Source organism: Mauremys mutica, chromosome 8 (assembly GCF_020497125.1).
Source record: "Mauremys mutica isolate MM-2020 ecotype Southern chromosome 8, ASM2049712v1, whole genome shotgun sequence".
In the NCBI taxonomy this organism is placed as follows: Eukaryota; Metazoa; Chordata; order Testudines; family Geoemydidae; genus Mauremys; species Mauremys mutica.
The window spans coordinates 37,280,208-37,300,362 of NC_059079.1; the positions used below are offsets into that span (position 1 = coordinate 37,280,208).

Consider the following 20,155-nt stretch of genomic DNA (forward strand, 5'->3'; position numbering starts at 1 on the left):
ATTATACCACCACCATGGCCAGGACTAAATTTCTGTAATCCTGGCTGGATAGCATACCTGCACTCCTCAGATGCACACTGAAGGCAATTAGTGACAATAAATACCACTGGGTGAATAGACCTAGAAACTGAAGCTTTTGTATTCAACAGCAACTTCGCATGCCAAATTTCCCTAAACTATTTCCACTTCTGAGCACCTAGTTATCTCTATATAACATTATCAGTGTAAACCCCTAGTACAGTCACCACTACAGTGGTGTGAGCAGTGATTTCTGAGGGTGCAGCATGTCTACACTAATGGTTTGTGATGATGCAGCTACACTGCTTACCATCCTGATACATACAAGGTTTCAGGCTCCAATAGACCCACAGAAGTAAATTCCAGAGCTGTAAGCTCTCCACTGAGAAGGCCCTGTTTCCAGTCCTCCCCCAAGCTGTTTAATGTAGGTTTTATGACTGGTCAAAATTTTTCATCCATGCTATTCATTGGAAAATTGGGTTTTCGATAAAACAATTTTTTTCAATAAATGTGTTTGCTTTCTGCAGAAAATTTTGACTTTTTGTCTAAAATCAGAAAAACTCCAAACCACAAAACTTTTTCATTTTTGACAAAAAGGTTTTTCTCCTGTGTAGAATTCAAAATAAAATAAACAACCATTTCTACAGACCTAAGCCATATAGAGCTTCACGGATGAAAGCCAAAACCTTGAATTACACAAGGAAATAGGTAGGCAGAACTGGAGAACCGATGCTTTATATTTCCTATGAATGACAAATGGCTAGCCTCATTCTGTACTACCCAATGCTTCCAATTGATTTTAAGGTGTAGCCTATCACACAGCATTGCAATAATCCAGTCAGAAGATAAGACAAGTATTTTATGGGTCTATCCTTATGGAAGCAATGGTGAGCCATGACTTCTAAGCATAGGAGATAATAATCAGACTGTGCCAAAGGCACAACCCCACTCCCATTATCTTGAATCCCAGCCTTAAACCAAGAGCTACAATGTGCTCACTAAAGACAAAAATCATCAGTCACAAAGGACACGTGTGTTTGCCTCTATAGATCCATAGACAGAACATGATAAATGCCAAGTACTTTGCTTAAAACATGAGAGAGAGAAACATAATATAGAGGAAAAAATCAAAAGCCAAATTAGGAAACTTAAAATCATGGCAGGACACACACAACATACTTTACATGCTGCTTAAACTTGCTCATCATTGACCTCCAGCATTAAATGGATGGTGTACAGCAAGAAATCATTATATATACAATTATTGCAGGCATAGAATAGACCATGGGAATAAGCATTTTAGGGTGTATTTCCAACCCCCATTCCTCCTATCTTTCTCATTTAGAAAACATGTTTTTCCCTTCACTGAATCTCCTTTTATCTTCACTTCTCTTTGTGCTACAGTACTGAAGTCAAATATTGATGAGACAATAATGATTTAAACTTCCAGCAGTCTTTTGTCAGCTATTTTTTCAGGTACTGAATATCCAAACTCACTTCAAGTACAATGTGGTCTGGGTTACCCAGTGACCCTCTATGTCAGTTCCCCAGACTTACTGGGTGTTTTAGTACTGTGCAATCACTGTGATCCACACCACGAACACAGGTCTCCATTCATCCTGAGATCACGGAAAATATAGCAATATCTTAAGTGCACAGCAGGATCACAAGAATTCAAACAGTTTAGATAGATTTGACAAGAGAGCTGGAAGCAGGTTACTCTGCACCATGGGGTATTAAGTCAAAATAACTACTTCTAAGCAAATATCAACAGAATAAATGACTTTTCCAAAGGCAAGTGACGGTGATGCATATCAATTGTCTATGATCTATTCTCATCACTCCAGAAGATAATCTTAACTCTAACTCAGGTATCAAAACCATTACAATCTAAGGGGCCAATTCGGTTGCAAGCCAAGCCCCCTTAAATCTCTTCTAGATTCAGCACTTTGTAGGAGGTGTTCAGCAGCACTTTGCATTCCTGAGCTCCTTAGTCAGGCAAAATACCCACTTGAACAAAATGGGAGTGTTGCCTGAGTCAGAAAGCGCTGCAGGATCAGGACCTATATGTATCCTTGTCCTCCTTGGATAACTAACAATAAGTTCCAACTACTGGGTCCACTGATAACTACATTCAAAATGGTAATGCCCCTGGCATTCTTCACAATGGTAACTTGAGAGTTTTGCCAGAATGGTCACCATTTTTACCATGTCTTTATACCACAGGCACAACTGCTTTTACAGCTAATGAATTAGGGGATTCCATTGGGCATTTCAAATTTGCAATGTTCTCTGTAGACATTACAAACTAGGAATCACAGCCATCCGTTTCTAACATTGATTTCCTGCAGTTTTGGAGGAATATATTCTGATATTTAACTCAAAGATTAGCCTTGCAGTATATACATATACACAAACACACACACAGTATAATTAAATATGCTTTCTATTCCTTGTCCTGTATCAGAGGGTAGCCGTGTTAGTCTTTATCCTTGTCCTGAAGCAAAGTGGCATTAAACAGAGTAAACAAATAATTTAAACAAAACAATAAACATGCTGAGCTATTTTGCTAAGGTTTATACAAATGTTAATTTTAATAAATATTAAATTCATCTCAACAAAGGAAAAACAGCTCAGTAAATTAAACCTGTGATCTCAATAGTGAGGCTGAATGATGTTGGATGAATAAAGTTACTTACTGAAAAAGTATTTCAATTTATTTCAAGGACAAAAATGTGGGGAAATTAAAAATAACAAAACCAAACTTTGTAAAGTAATCAGCTTAGCAAAAGGGCTAATAAACAAATTAGATTATTTATGTAATATCAAGGATAAGTGTCCTGAGATGATCCACGAGAGAACTATCACAGACTGCACTCCTCTCTCTTGCTGCATCAGTTCCTTGTTAAATCCTGATCAGCAGTACTCTTGCTATTGCTAATCTTGTTTTTTCCCAAACATGGATCTAGCTGTGTAGGGGTAAGAAGTTGCTTTGCACACGGGGCATGGGGGCAGTAAGAAAGTGACTTGTCATGGTGATTTTGTAGACAAATATTTACTAGACATTCAGTAAAACACTCATTTTGCTTTCAATCTTCAAGGTATTGGAATTCAGGTTGCCAAAGCTACTTCATAAACTGAAAGAAATATCTAGAGCCAAGTGTTTCCAAAAATAAATATTTTCTAGTTCATTTTCTAGATGCTAGTTCATCGAAACAAAATGCTGGCATCATAAGCTATATAGGAAATTGTACTTTTGATACCTATATTTTCAGAACCTGCCAATAGTGTATTATATTGGTAACCTCTCTCCAGAAAAAAAACACCCCACTTACTTTCTATGAACCAGATTTTTAAAGGTATGTAGGCACCTAAAGATATGGGCCTTAGGTACCTAGGCACTTCTGAAAATCCCACTAGGCTCCTTGTTTTTAATCAAGATTCTACCAAAAAAGCTATTTTGCCTTGCATGCTTATATTTTCCAATGGTTATGTCAAAACTTATCAAGTGTTTTGTGACAACCTAAATATAGCATATTCATTACTTTTCCTTTGGTCTCATGGGACTGTAATGGTTTTGAGACACTCTGGCAAGTTATAGAAGGAAGACCTGCCTCTTATAAATCCATAATGCCTTTCTGTAGTCAAATTGTGATTAATGTGCATCTTTCTTTTAGAAATAACTTTGTATATTTTTTTCCCAAAACATAATATATTACACATTTGTTATTTTCAAAAATTAAGAATTGGTTGTAACCATCAATACAGCAATTCATTGCTTCTGCCACTAGAGGTCAGAATGATCATCATCATCTTCACTGTTATGCCCAATACAAAAAAACCCTGTTAAATGCAAACCGCTGTTAGGGCTGTGTCTTTAAAGATCTAACCAGGAGAAGAATGACCATATGTATTGTACATGTTAAGATTTTAACAGGAAAGCTTCCAGCTAAGAGTGTGACAACTCTGCCCAATATTAAACAAAATACAGGTTTTATATATTCTGTACACGCACATTATGAGGTAAATGAAACAATCTAGAAACATACAAATGAAGATTAAAAAATAAACCATGTGTCAAATACAGGACAGATGACCTGCAGGGTTATAGTAAGAGCTCTCTCTATACTTTTTCCTCCAATGACTCTACATCCTATTCTCCTTTACCCTCCACACACACACACTGGATCAAGACATCCCATGGTTAGGAGTCTCCTCACAGTTAAGATGGTCCTAGACTGTAAATCAAGCCCTGTGAGGGTGCATAGCCTAAAGGGGAGAAGTACACATACTCTTACATTCCTGAGTGACCTCCCCAGATCCTACAGCCAGGTTTGCCAGGGGATGGATGCGCTGTCTGCCTGCTTATTCCTCTCACACTCCCTCCAATGCTGAAGCAGATGGTGCCAAGTAATGGTGTGCAGGGCAGGGTTGTCATTGGTATGGACCAGTGGGAAATTACTGCCCCCATGAAGCAAGGGTGAAAAGGAAGGGAATCAATGTGCTGTCGCTTACTCTGGGCAGAGTTCAAAAGCACAGTCTAGCCCATGACTGTTTAATATACTGTGTAGAAAGAGGCAACTCCTGGACTGTACAGATAAAAGTGGTCATATCTGCACCATCTGTGGGACGTCCCACTACCATACAGGTTGAATTTGCAAGAAGCAGGATACTCAGATAAAAGAAAACAATAAAAAGGAATGCAAAGATTTGTAGGTAAGTAAATGGACTAATGACCACCACACTGCAGGTTCAGGGAACCCTATTCCTGTTCTGACATTCTTTTGGAAGCTGTCTCCAATGTCTTGGTCTACACAATAATCATTAGGCCAAATTCAATCCTGGAGTAACTCCATGGCCGTGTCCTTAAGGCAAATAGAAAAGATGTCTGTTTTCCAATACTCTGAGCTTTGCTGCAAACAAAAGAGTTGCAAGACCTACAGAAAATTCCTCAGTTCCTCTGTGACCATACTCAAACCTACACTTCTTCCATAGCATTGCAAATATAAGGCATTACTAGAAATCTTATTTGTCCACTTTAGGGATGCTCAGAGTGCAAGTATCGAGAGCGTTCTGGGAACTTTTCTGAGGAAGGCATTAAGTATAATATTGTAAAATTTCTTAGAATTTGTGCTAATCAATTATTCAGAACCACCAGATTTAGGGTTCAGGATTTTCTGACACACATAGCACTCCTAAATTATTAATTCTCAGTTTAGTCTCCAATGTTTTAATTACTGAGTCATGAGAGTTATAAAATGTGCTTTTCAGACTTCTCTAAGAAGACAAGCAATACTGAAATACATTAGTTAAATAAACAAACAAACATTAACATGGACTCTAACATCACAGTTCCAAAGAACCACCTCAGCTTCCTCCAGTCCTCCCTTCAGGCCAAAACTTGTGCAAGGTGTGCCTTCCAATATGCCTTAAATACCCACAAAGTCAGCCTCTTGTGTCAAAGGGGAGAGCAATTTCCAGAGTTGTAGAGCTTTCAGAGAAAATGCTCTGCTATGAGCCTTGAGGTGTGTAAATCTGAGGGCTGGTGTACCTAATCTGATCTCAACAGGTAGGGAAGAACACAAGGAGAGAGGTGGCCTCTTATGGAGCCAGGACCACAGCCTTTGTAGATCTAAACTAACATCTTGAAGTCCACACAAAACAAACTGAAAGCTAATTCAGACAATGGATTGTCTGAATTAGGTGTCTCACCTATTCATTGTGAGACACACCAGTAATAAATTGGCAGCCACACTGGGCATTAGAGGAAGACACCAAGTGGTCTTCAGGTGTAGTCCCAACCCCGGATAGAGTACCATTGAAGTCATTCAGCCTGAAGGTGATAGAGGCATCTAATATCTGAGGCAAGATCAGTATCAGAGAGGAAAGATTTTAATCATCATGCCCATTATTGGAAATAAATCACATGTGTGGATACTGCTGCCACTTGACTTCTAAGAGCAGCCAAAGATTCAAAAGGACCCTTGTGTTGTACACTTTACTAACAAAAGATGGACAGCCCCATCTCTCTCTCTCAGCGCTGTGAATACCAATACCACCATCACATCTAGGTGTTTCCCATAGCCTATCACCATTGCTCCATCTTGTCTGGACTGAGCTTCAGACAGCTATTATCCAGACCCCATTAAGCAGACACAGGGAAAGCTGAAAGACTGCACCATCTGGATCTGATAAGAGAGACACTGAGGTCAGTGTCACCATCATATTGATGGTAATGGAACCCAAACTTCCTCGCTGTCTCCTCCCACAGCCTTAAATGTACATTAAACAGGAAGGATGATGAAAATCTCCCAGGACAGAACATCAAGTGCCCAACATTAGAATTTCAGAGAAAAGAATGGAGCCACTTTACACCAAATTTGATCCCTGCTTAGATCACAGCCATGTCAACACTTCACAATCAATGGTAATCAAATGTAATCAATGGATCAAAAAGTTTTGTCCAGCATCAAGAAGTTAAATAAAATGTCCTGAGATGATTCCTTACCATATCCAGTCTAGATCCAGTTAGAAAGGGATCTAGGAGATCTTAACACTCTAGATATTGCTAGAGTCACTGCACCGTAATCTCAAACTGCATTTGCCTAATGGCCTTCACCTATGCAATTAAAAAAAAAACAGAACAAAACCAAAGATGGTCTGAATATTTTTCAGATGTCTAAATCCAAAACATTTTAAATCTCACAAATGGAACTAAAATCTCTCCCAAGTTGCAACTTGCAAAGATCAGCCCCTCCATTTTCAAAGTAGAGTGATAGTTGTTAGCCACAAGACTCATTAAAGTCTAGGAGAGATCCCAATATACTGTTTTGAAATTTTACCCAAAAGACTCATGACTTCTTATTCATGTGTTCAGTTATGCATATATTTATGTTTTTTCATAACTGATGTACTTTAATATGGCCCCAACTTAATGAGACCAGACAAAGTTTCAGCATATTCTACTAGGTTTTGCTATTTGTTTGCATGCCAAAATTGTGGTGATGATACTATTTTCTTCTGTTTAACAGACTGGCAATGGTCACCTTACACATCCCACAGTGTTAGCAGGGTTGATCGTGTTGGGAAAGGGTTCTGATGATTTACAGTAGAACCTCAGGGTTACGAACACCTCGGGAATGGAGGTTGTTCATAACTCTGAAGTGTTTGTAACGCTGAACAAAATGTTATGGTTGTTCTTTCAAATGTTTACAACTGAACATTGACTTTCTACAGCTTTGAAACTTCACTATGCAGAAGAAAAATGCTACTTTCTCTCTTTTTTTTAGTAGTGTATGTTTAACACAGTACAGTGCTGTATTAGCTTTTTTTTGGAGGTCTCTGCTGCTGCTTGATTGTGTCCTTCCAGTTTCAAAAGAGGTATGTGGTTGATCAGTCAGTTTGTAACTCTGGTGTTCATAACTCTGAGGTTCTACTGAGGCAGGTGACTCATACCATAACTGGATATTATGGATGGGGAGTGACTCTTTGGAAAAAGAGGATCTAGTCTATGGGTTGAGCAATCTTTAAAGAGGAGGCCCAGGAGTAGCCAACCTGGATAGAAGGTTTGGATTGGATTTTGTGTTGTTTCATTTTGAGCTTTGTTTTGGGGTTTTGTTGGGGGGGGAACCCTAGGAAAAGGGTAAGTTTTGAATCACTGCAATCATCCATGTTTGGAAAAGGGCGGGGAAGCCATCAGACCACATTGCTATAGTCCAACATTTCAGTTGCTAAGGCCTTCTGGAGAAGTCCCTAGTAAAAGAAAGGTTCAAATGTTAGAAATAAAATTGTTTGAGAAGGCTGTGCTTTTAGCAGGAGGGAAATTCAGAGTTGCCATAGCAACCGCCCACGTGCAAAAACAAAACAAAAACCAAAAAACACACACTGCAAACGAGTTAGCCAAAAAAAGAAGCTATTGTTAACAAGCCAATCTGCTCAGATACTAGGTGACAGGGGCCACAGATGTTTGTAGATAGACCAAGATAGAAGATAGCACAAGTAGGGTTCCTGAGTTTAGGTTTAAACACACTCATTGGTAAAAATCACACCGATCCTGCTTTGTTTACTCCACCTGCTCTTAGGGTGAAATCACTGAAATAGCTCCTTGCCTATTTATATCCTTAAGTGTGTTTAGTGCATAGCTGGCTGGAATGCAAAGGGAGCAACAACTGGGATTCTGCAACAATTCCCAAACAATACTTCTGGAAACAAACAGAAAGCAGAGGGAAGAGTTCAGCTCAGTACTCCAGTAATGCTAATGCTCATGTCAGTCTGGCTGAGTAATGTACATAGCTGATTCTGTGCATCCTCTGACTACCCCTACTAGCAAGGCTCTCATGGAGTCCCAGACACAAATTAAAACTCTTCCACGGTGAATAACTCTATGGGAGATCAGCTGACAAGAAATGGGTATATATAGATATCAGGAACAGCCATCCCAAATCCCAGGACATTGCACTTCTTACCCTTACATGTACTGAACTGGGCTTTCTAGCTTTAACAATGCACACCACAAAACTTTTATAAAATAAATGATGAAAGCAGGAAATATGCATTAAAAAAAAGTAAAAGGATAAGTTTCTCCCTATGTTGTGTCATGATTTAGGGTGTGAATTGTATCATGATCATTCAGTGGATACATATGATCCACCACAAGATAATTCAGAATTCAATTCGTGTCACTGTTTTATAGCACTGTAGTATAATTAACTATACTGATATATACTATGCAAAGACATATGTAGTCATGAGACCCATGGGCGCCATTTATTTCTGAAGCTAGAGAGAGACCTGGAAAACATGAAATAAACCCCATTTATTTAGTTCTCTGACCTTGTCACCTGCACACTTGCACACCAACTGCACCAGAAATACTTCAAGCACTCCAATCTTATTAATCCATTTTCTCTCTCAACCACCAGTTTTTCTTCTTAATAAACCCTACATAAAAATGTTTTCTTCTTTCTCAAATCAAATAAGAGTAGGAATTGAAAATGACACAGGTCTGAGGACCAGGACTTGCATTATTCAGGTCTGGACCAGTGGGAGTTTGCCAACTGTCAGGGCTACAACAAAATGATCTATATAATTAGAAAGGTGGAAACATTAGTGATATGTGAAATAAAGCTTTTATACTTCGCTCTGATGATTCACTAGATATTGGACCTTAAACTTATGATGATTTTTTTTAAGAAACAGTCTAGAATTGTTTAGCTTTTAAAAAAATGTATTAGTACTATTTTTTTTCTTTTGCTCTGCAGTGGCTGTAGCAGCTGGTTTTCTTTAGTTACTGTGACTCATGGTTACAATGGGTACAGTTTTACAGATGGATAAGACAAATAGGAGCAATTAAAATGTAAAATTACAAGTATTTTGTAATATAGCTTGAAGCAGATATAGAAGTAAGTTTAAATGTATAAAATAATGCCTCAAGTATGTCCCCAAAGCAAGAGAGATTGCTCAACATGAGTGTTGCTCTTTCCTATAGTTGAGATGGATGTCTTACTGTTTCCTTCCCTACTTATTTGCAGATAACACTCTCCTTGTGATGTTGATCAATGCTTCTAGAGTACTCAAGGAACTTTTTGTAAATGCTACACTTAATGCTGGAAACACTAATTTGTTGGCCTTAACAGTTTCTAGAAGCACAAGAAGGTGCTCTAGGAACAAGAAAGTACTCAGTGCACTCAAAGTTCACTCAGGGGTCAGTGGACATAAAGTGATGCCTGCCAGTAGGAATTTGTTTGACAAATATCAGTTGTCAGCTCACTAAAGGTTTTCTAAATATAAATAAGCTTAAAAAATAAACATATCCAAAGCGAAGATTACCCCATTTGAAGGCAATAGTTTATCTAATGATGAAATTATCTATTCAGGCCTGTGAGGACCACAGAGCTATACATTTGCTTTGGTGCTCAGATGTCAGGTTATGAGCTTAGATTAGACCAAGAAGCTCTGAAGTGAGGCCCTGTAGGTGAAGAAAAATGTGGATTTGGCTATGAATTGAAAATGTGCTCTGTGAGCTATACTCTATGATTTTTAAACTGTAACATTTGAATCAGCCTCATTGATACTTCCTCCTTCACTACCTCCCCACCACTTCTTCTACAGCAGCTCTGGTGTGATACAGGTCTACCCAGAGCAGCTCCTATCCCTGCCCTGCAACTGATGCTCAGCAGTTCCCCTGCTGGCCATCAACTATGTCACAGGACAGGAAGGAAAGAACAGTTCTGGCTGTTTCATTCCCTGCTTCCCTGGCCAAGAGAGCGGGGTAAGAGCTCACCTGGCTTCTCCTGAACCCCAGCAGGGGATTTACAGATGCCTTCCCTTCGCACCACCATCTGAGTGGCATAAAAAGAGAAGAACAGGACAGGAAATCTGCTCCAAAGTATTGACTACGGCTGCTTTGTCTTTCCAAAAGATGTCTGGTCCTCAGGATGGACACCACTAGATTAGATGCACACACAAAAATCCATAGTAACTCCACTGAATTTAATGGAATTACTCACAATTTACACTAATGTGAGTGCAGAATTCCACCCAGTGGGGCTCTCTCTTTGACCACTGTTCTATTCCATTACTTAAGGATGAACAGAACTGCCTTTTTAAAACAAACATGAAATATATTTTCCTTTTCATAAAACCAATTCCTCCTCAATTTTTTCCTTATAATCTCCCTACTTCTAGAGCCTGTGAGAGTTGTATCCATGTAACTGACACCAGAATTTGGCCTAATGATTCAAATTTTCAAAGGAGCTTCATTACTTTTACACAATATTTCACATCTAAGTTTTAGTAGATGGAAAATCTCAGATATGTGACCTATTATTGATAATTATCTTAAATTCAAAAAATAATAAAATATCTCAGATTGCTAATATATAGTCTATGCTCAAAGTACAATGAAATTACATGGTATGATGTACTTACAGTCAGATACGTAGCTGCATATACACTAAGAGCTGCTTCTTTGGATGGAAATGTTTTTCTGGCTCTCATAATAAGATCTGGGTTTCCAGTACAGGCATGTGCACCACTGATGAACTGTGTGAACTGTTGACATCCAAGTGCTGTATAGTTGGGTTTACAAAGTGCAAGAAAATGTGGTGCAAGATTCCCTGTTACTACTTGTCCAGCATTTACAAAGATATCTGTAGCAAACAGTCCAAATGCATAGATTCCTAAAGAGGAAAACAAAGTTAATTTCCTACTCCAGTACATTATATTGTAGCTCTATTATTTATTATTATATTAATAATACAAACATAAGAATGGCCATATTGGGTCAGACCAATGGTCCATCTAGACCAGTATCCTGTCAGATGTTTCAAAGGGAATGAACAGAATGAGGCAATTATTGAGTGATCCATCCCATCATCCAATCCCAGCATCTGGAAGTCATAGGCTTAGGGACACCCAGAGCATGGGGTTGCATCCCTGACCTGACCATCTAAGTTAATAGCCATGTGTTATGTGAAGGGGAAAATAACACTTCCTTATTCGCTTTCTCCACACCATTCATGATTGTATAGACCTCTATCATATCTTCCCCACCCACCCCCCAGTCACTTCTTTTCCAAGCTGAACATTTCCAGTCTTTTTAATCTCTCTTCACATGGAAGCTGTTCCATACCTTTAATAGGTCCTGCCATTCAAGACACCTCAAAGCACCTCACACATATTAAGGGTCAGATGGTGGCATTAAGCTCCAGGCTTGTGCTGGAGATGGTCCATACCTGCACAGCCTTGCAGGGGCATTGGAAGGCGCCCGAAACTCCCAGTGCCTTGGAGAAGTTCAGCCTCTCCCCACCCTCTAGAAAGGTGCAGTATGTTCTTTCCTTCTGCAGGCTGCCTGCTTTACTAGCTCTTACGGTTGAGAAGCGGATCCTAGCTCTACCGCTTTCTAACCTTTTGGGGTAACTAGCGGTACTTGCACTTGGAGCACGGGGACTGCAACATGTCTGGCCCATGGGCGGCAATGCAAGGGACAGTGGGCAGGCTCTTTCAGCTTCCCATCCAACACACCAGCTCAAGAACCAGGAAAGTCTGGCCTGGATCAATAACTTTAAGACATACTAGGAACCACACATATTTTCGACAAGCATCTCTTTTTTCCCTCAACTGTATAAACTAGCTGAAGTGATGAATTATTTAATATAGCTGTACACAAGCCGTCTTCAACTGTCTACCACTGGGTACCTTTCTGTGCATGGCATTTTTATCAAAACATCAGCATAGCATGGTAAAGATGTATATATGAGAAATTATTTATGCCAAAGGATTGATCATGAAACACATATCAGTGAAGTATTAGCCTTTTATATGCATTGTTTTATTAGTGTGAAAATACATTGATTTGATTATTCAAAGGATAATTGCTGCTATTTGAGGTACACATCATGTTTCTTACCATTCCTGCTGGGAACAGTAGCTAGCACTAGAGGGAAGGACAATCTAGTGATTAGAACACTAGCCTAAGACTTGGCAGAATCTGGCCCAGCCGCAGATTTCCTAGACAAGTCATCTCAGCCTTTCTGTGTCTCAGTTCCTCATGTACAAATGGGGATAATATTACTTCCTTATCTGGCAGAGTGTTGTGACAATAAATGGATACTATGGAGGAGAGGGCTGCAGAAGTACCTGTGCTGCTAATGACCACTTTTTTTAAGACATCTCAGAAAAACTTAGAAGAACCAGAATTATTTTTGAGGTGGCTTCGCACCTCTTAACTTCAGAGACAGTAAGTCCAGATGGTTACTGTTCCATGCCAATGATCATTCATTTTGGATTGCTATAAATCATTAAAAGGTGGATTGTGCCTGCGTGGCTCTGCATGGAAGGACTCCCTCAGTCCCCCAGGGGCACGCTGCCCCCAAATGGGTGGGAAGGTGACAAAGATGCATGGCTTTGGCCTCACCCCCTCACTGGCCCTAAAGAACAGTAAAATTTACTCCTTCCTACTCTCCCTGATTGTTCTTTCCTTCTGTGCACTCGAGGGTTCATTGAATGAGAAGGAGTGCAGGCACAGATTATACATGTCCCTACATTAAGAAACCAAGTGGAGTGGGGGTAGCTCCTTTACACCATCTTGTCCCATCCCCATAGACAGGGGCGGCTCTAGACATTTTGCTGCTCCAAGCATGGCAGGCAGGCTGCCTTCGGCGGCTTGCCTGCGGAGGATCCGCTGGTCCCCCGCGGCTTCGGCTGGACCAGCGGACCCTCTGCAGGCAAGTCGCCGAAGGCAGCTTTTTGCCTGCTGCCCTCGCGGCGCCAGCAGAGCGCTTCCGTGGCTTGCCGCCCCAAGCACGCACTTGGCGTGCTGGGGGCCTGGAGCTGCCCCGCCCATAGATCCATACAAAGCCCTGGCACAGGCTGGTCCTTAATGATTTCTACAAGCCCAATATTATTGCTAGTATAAATCTGCTAGCCAGCTGGAATGACAGTCTCTGACATAAGATAAAGATGCCACGGAACCTTTCAGGCTGTAAAGAATGGCACAGCTGTGCCGTCCCTTTACACAGTAGGGCAATAAGGGAGGGATTGTGCATCCCTGAGGCATCACCTCCTGCTCAGGGCTGTGTCTAACAGACCCAACTGAGCCCTGCTACAGCATCTCCATATTTATTCAAAGGTTCCAAAAAGTGACATTTTATGGATATTTTAAGTGGTATTTTTTTCCCAATGAAAGATTACACTGCACTAAACAGCGGCACTGAGATCCTGGCCCTACTGAAGTCAATGGGAGTTTTGTTATTGACTTCAGTGGAGCCAGAGCTTCACCCTAGGTGTATAAAACTGTAATTCAGGCTTTGATTCAGCAAAGTACCTAAGCATGTGCTTAGCTTTAGGCACACGATTAAGTCCGACTGACTTGAAGTTGGGCACATGTACATGCTTTGCTGGCAGCCAAGCTAAAGGCCCTAGGAGCTGAGATACCTCTGTACTCCCTGTCTGCAGTGGGCCTGGTCAGCCAATCTACCCTGTTGCAAGTCTGCTGACCGTGTCTCTACCCCTCACTTGGCCTGCACCCAGTGCTTAATTTGTAATGAAAGAGGCCTGGGGTTAAAGTAATTAGGTTCCAGGGCTCAAGCAACATTTTTACATTCATAACTGATGTAGCAAGCCCAGAGATGCTGGGGCTATGAATTGCCAAGCCTAGAGGTGCCAGGGCTCAGCCCTAGCAGGGCCAGCTCCAGGCACCAGTGCAGCAAGCAGGTGCCTGGGGTGGTCTACAGAAAGGGGTGGCATGTCCGGGTCTTCGGCGGCAATTCGGCAGCGGGTCCCTCTTTCCGCCGAAGAATAAAGCAGCGCGGTGGAGCTGCCGCTGAAGTGCTGCCGAACGTGATCACAGCTTTTTTTTTTTCCCCACCCGCCGCTTGGGGTGGCAAAAACCCTGGAGCCAGCCCTGAGCCCTGGCAAGCCCTGGCACATATTAAGCACTGCCGGCACCCGATTCTTGCTATCTGTGCTGCTGCTAATAATAACTGCTCACCCAAAACTCCCACTGGCTGCCTAAAAGAGCAGTGCTAGGTCTACAGAGGAGTGCATACACGGGGAGGAGACCCATTACATGTCTTGTTAGGATTATATGTAAAGCATTTGTTACATAAAGCTTTTCCTCATTTGAAATCTTATGATATTGACTATTTGCATTCATTGAACTATAAAAGCATTAACTTTGCCCATACCAAGGAATCGGATGGTTCTGCGCACCAGTGGATTTATATAACAACAGTCTCCAGTTAATATGGTTTTTTCTTGGTTTTCAAAATCCCTTGTAGCTAGCTGTAGACAAAACACTGCAGTTTCTCCAATGATTATCTAAGGAGGGAAACAAAAGGGGAAGACATGGTACATCAGAGTTCAGCAAGCATAAATACTAATGATGTAGAGATGATTGTTTGGTTTTGGGGAGGGTTAAGATAGGACAAGAAAAACAAACAGAAACCCACATAAGTGAGTCAAGTCCTGCACAGTTAATCTACTTGTGAAGGAAATATGCCATATAGCTTGTTTTAATGTATTTGCATAAAAAAAGAGGATGACCTTTCATAACAGAGACACTTACACCCACGACCCAGTTTTCAGGAAAAAAAATTCTTAAGAGCCATGGACTACATAATATCTGAAATATGTGTAAAAGCATCAGGAGTGAAGGGCTGATGCTGTGAGGTGCTGAACACTCAAATCCTATTGACTTCAATGGGCACTCAGCACCTCGCAAGACTAGGCCCTAAATCATTTGATCACAGAGGAAATACTCACCCTAAAGCTTCTGTTCAGATCAGGGATTGTTTGGCCGCAGTAGGTATTTAAGGGACAATGATTGCCTATTTTGCTAAGCGAGTTTGTCAAGTTCGATATTAGCTTTGTTCATCACACTTCAACAAAATGCCATTGCTGATATCTGAACACTTACTGGGCCCTGTTTCACACTTTGCAATCTTTACACCAAAGTGAATTTATATTTGAAATGCTTTTAGACCACACACTTTTCAGCTCTGTCAGTAAGAACTGAAACATTCAGAAAAACTAAACAAATGCCAAGCTGAAATTTAAAATAACCTTCATAAAGTGTACATTGTTTTACAGTATGGCTATACACTGCTCTTGATTTGCATGTGTATCCACACCTGAAGTTTTTTATATAGAGTACTGAAGTTTTACACCATGTACAGTATTGTGGGAGTAAGGGTGATCTAGTGAATGAAGTATAGGGTTGAGATACTGTATACCAGTCTGCCAGGGTTCAGTTCACTATGTGATCTTAGGCAAACCATTTTACCTGTTTGCCCTCAGTTAACCCATCTACATAAAGGGGATATCAACACTTATACCCATTTACACAGCACTTTGAGAACTTTGGATGAAAAGCAGTATACCGAGTGCCTTGCTATTAAATTCTGGAAAGACAGCAACCCTTATTCAAATAAACAATGCTGTATTATGGCCCAAATTTTTAAAAATCTTCACATAGGAAATAATTAATCTTTTTTAAAACCACAAAATGGTTTTGAACAACTTTATGAACTATATTATTCACAAAGGCATCAAACCAGGATATAAAGAAAACTGCAGGCAAATGCAATGACTGGTGCAGCCAACAGACTAAATGCCACATCTGACTCAGTTATTATTTAGATTCCCTCAGAAAACTTTTGGCTAGATTGTGACATGGACTACTCATCCACACAGGGGAGGAAATGGCCTGTTTATAATACTGTAGTCCAAATAACAAACAACAACAACTCAGGAAGGCTACATAATTGGAATGGAAGGCAAAATTTGGTCAAATACACTGAACTTTGATTTTCTCTGATTTTAGACTCAGAAGCCAGTCTAACTGCATACTTTTTAGAATAAACACAGTAAATCCAGTACACAAGCTACCAAACTTCCTTCCTCTCCATTTTGATCTGACTCAAATGTTCTGCATCTGGGAAGTACAATTCCTCTTTCTATACTCCTTTTATCAGGTTATGATTCAGAAACAGTTAAGTACCTGTGTAAAGTTTAACTCAACCTTGAAATCTGAGTTCATCCAAACAATGGCAATGATAACAAGAGTTCAGCTTAACAACTCCTACAGCTTTCATGAAAAAAGCTTTAAATATGTGGATGCGACGGCTGAAACCTCTTAAGATCTGTTATGTGCTTCACAGGTTTCTTCCCACCCCGCTGGAGAACAGAAAATCTAGGCTTTAGTATTAGACAGTTTGAACATATTGGGCCAGATTCTTCCTTCCGTTGTACCTGTGCCAATCCAAAGAACCTCAGTGGAATTACTTCAAATTTCCACATTGCAACTAAGAGCAGTATCTGGCCCTTGTATGAATTACTTACATGTGCATGTCATGAGACAGAATGCAGAACCTTCTGCTAGTGCTTGCAATGTCGAAGTTGCTTAGTATCTCTGAATCTGCTGATCCATGGGAGGCATAAATATGGGTTCCCCTTCTTGGTTTACAGGAAAGCTGGGGCTTCTCAATGGGAGAACCAGGCTTTCCAAGTATCCCATGTTTCTATGTGGGACAGGCGCCCTTGCCCATCACTTGGCAGCTTGTCTCTATTGGTTGTATCTGAACCCTGTCAGGCAGCAGTGATGGTTCTCCTGTTGCACCTCCTATCTCTGTTGGTAGGCCAAGCAAAGACAAGTGCTACCCATGGCATATTCACCTCACCTGGATCACCTGGATCGGTCAGTCTTCAGCTGTCATTAAGACTGCGCTGATCACAACACGTCCACCATTCTTCTCACATTTTTGCCTTTCTTCTCCACGTTCGTCCGAAATGTTTTACATCTTCCCATCTTCTTGGAGGCCGACCAGGTGGTCTTTTCTGCTCTCACGGGTACCACTCAGTAATGATTGCGGTCCACCTATTGTCCATGAACTGTGCTATGTGGCCCGCCCATCGTATCTTATTATATCTGCTTTCCACAACAGTATCTTTCACACCGCTGCGTTCTCTAATAATTTCATTTGGGATACAATCCAGAAGGGAAATTCCCAACATAGCTCGTTCCATTGCCCTTTCAGCTACTGACAGCCGCTGTTCTTCTCTCTTCGTCAGTGCCCACGTTTCACTGCCATACAGCATGGCTGGCAGCACTGCTGATTTAAAGATATTTATACATGTGGTCTTGTTGATTTTTCCTTTGAGGATGTCCTTGATGGAATTAAATGCACACAATCCTGCCCGAATCCTTTGCAAGCGTTCTCCGTTCATGTCTTGGCGCATATTAACTTCTTGGCCCAAATATATGTACTGTTCCACTTCTTCAATTTCTTCTCCTGTTACCGTTATTCGGGCTTTTCGTAAGACGTCTGATCACATGTATTTCGTTTTGCAACGGATCATTTTCAGACCGACCTGACTGCTTTTCTTGTCAAGTCTTCATAGCATATTATGAGATAGTATTCTGATTCTGAGGTGAAATAAGTTCTTCTGGTACTTGATGTGCAGTTTCAGGGGTCAGAAAGTTTAAGAACTCTGCTGTAAGCAGAGCTGTTGATGTGCCAGGCCCTGCTCTGTGCCCTCAGATATAATGTACAATGAGTGGAATAAGTCATTGTGCACAACAGGCAACAAAATTATTTTCCCTGATATTGTTCAAAGCCCAAAATGAAAAATTCTGTTAAATAAATTAGTAAATAATTATCCTGCTGTCCATGGGCCATGGTAGCATTGATATAGGGACTTATAGCACTTATAGGGATACAAACATACTGAGAGTGATGAAAAAGTGACAGAGAAGATAGTAGCAGTATCCATTAGGTTGTTTTGTCTGAGATACACTTGCTAGCTTGGACCACTAAAGGGAAGAGCACATTCAAGAATTCAGAGGTCAAGAATGGATTCTATAATTATTATAGTTATTATTAGTCTCCACACCAGACGAAAGATGGCCAGAAGCGATTCTGCTATCTGTAAAACTGGGATAGTGATAATTTCCTACCTCAGAGGAATGTTGTAATTAAAGGATTGTGAGGTACTCAGATACTATCATAATGAGAGCCATATAAAGCATTAAGATAGATTGCAGAGGATATGTACGTTACATGTTATGTTGCAAACTTCATTATGAATACTAAGATTTCCACAAAGAGAGAGAGAGAGGCAGAGATATATATACTCGGGAAAAGAAGAATCATCCAGAGAAAGGGCACCAGATGTAACCCATAGGCAAAGTTGTCTCCCCTACACTTAATCTCCATGGCAAATATCTTTCCTATGGTATGACCCATACTACATCCAGTTCTTTAAATTGAGAGGAGGGAAGTCGAACAATATTACTTTCATTTGATATAACTTAATACCTTGTTTGTTTTCATGGCTGTTATGCATGGGTCCCACAGATTCAATAGTGTTCTACAACGCAAGTCCTTTTTCTGTTCACTTTTCAGGATGACTGTAGCATTTAGCACATATTTCCTAGATTGGCTCCCACTGCTGAAATTATTTCAGTTTTTTCTGCATTAGTCATCTTCTGACACTATCTCCTAAACAATCCAAATCTTCTCAAGTCAAGTTACATTGGCGCTCATCTGCCTTTCAGTTTTAGCATCATGTGTACATTTAGATATCTATTTTCTGTATCGCCTTACCATTCATATGGTATATTCTGAACAACAGAGGTCCTAAATTCGGAACCCTTTTCTAACTTGAAATATCACAATACACCTGGCTCACTCCAATTATTAGATCTAGATTAGCTGTGACCTGGCTGGTTCTTCAATATATTGGATAAAGAAATAACCTTCTGCTAACTCCATAAACACACAACCTTCTTTACCTTCCTCTACTGCAGGGGTCGGCAACCTCTGGCACGCGGCTCGCCAGGATAAGCACCCTGGCGGGCCGGCCAGTTTGTTTACCCTGCCGCGTCAGCAGGTTCAGCCGACCGCAGCTCCCACTGGCCGTGGTTCGCCATCCCAGGCCAATGGGGGTGGTGGGAAGCTGTGGCCAGCACATCCCTCGGCCCGCACTACTTCTGCAGCCCCCATTGGCCTGGGACGGCAAACCACAGCCAGTGGGTGCCACGGTCGGCTGAACCTGCCGATGTGGCAGGTAAACAAACTGGCCCAGCCCACCAGGGTGCTTACCCTGATGAGCTGCGTGCCAGAGGTTGCCGACCCCTGCTCTACTGTTTACAACAGACAATATCCTTGTAGATGATTTAATCTAGCACATGGCTCCTAACATCCTAATAGACAGATTTTTTGTGGACCACCTCCCCTCTCATTCACAGTTATTTGGTTCATCCACTCTCTCATTCACGATTGCATAACACCCCTGGTTATATTTAGCAGGATTAAAAAAAGATTGAACATTTATGCAGATAAGAATATCTAATTATAATATTAGGAGATTAGAATGAAATTGTTCTAGGAACAGATTCTCCTGTTACTGCCTACTTTAGGATTTACTGAACCTCCCAATAAAGCATCAGATAGTACCCACTGTATGTGACAGGACACTAGACTACACAGACCACTGTTCTGATCACTATGTCAATTCTTATGTTTATCTTCCAATTACAGCAATTGCTCACATGCAAAAATAATTCTGGGAAAATATTTATGTGACACGTTCTTTAATGTGCTAAGTGTTTTGTCCTTCTTGAAAATATTGATGA

The 20,155-nt window shown here is 40.8% G+C and overlaps 1 protein-coding gene across 4 annotated transcripts in view; it reads right to left on the reverse strand.

The window, feature by feature from the left end:
• PLPPR5 (phospholipid phosphatase related 5) overlaps positions 1–20,155 on the reverse strand; it is a 55,672-nt gene that overhangs the window by 13,724 nt on the left and 21,793 nt on the right. For all 4 annotated transcript variants that reach the window (XM_045026312.1, XM_045026311.1, XM_045026313.1 and 1 more), the window contains 2 exons: positions 14,706–14,838; positions 10,948–11,198 (listed from right to left, as the gene is read on the reverse strand). In XM_045026312.1, coding sequence (XP_044882247.1) covers positions 10,948–11,198; positions 14,706–14,838 — 384 coding nt within the window. The remainder of the gene's footprint in view (positions 1–10,947; positions 11,199–14,705; positions 14,839–20,155) is intronic.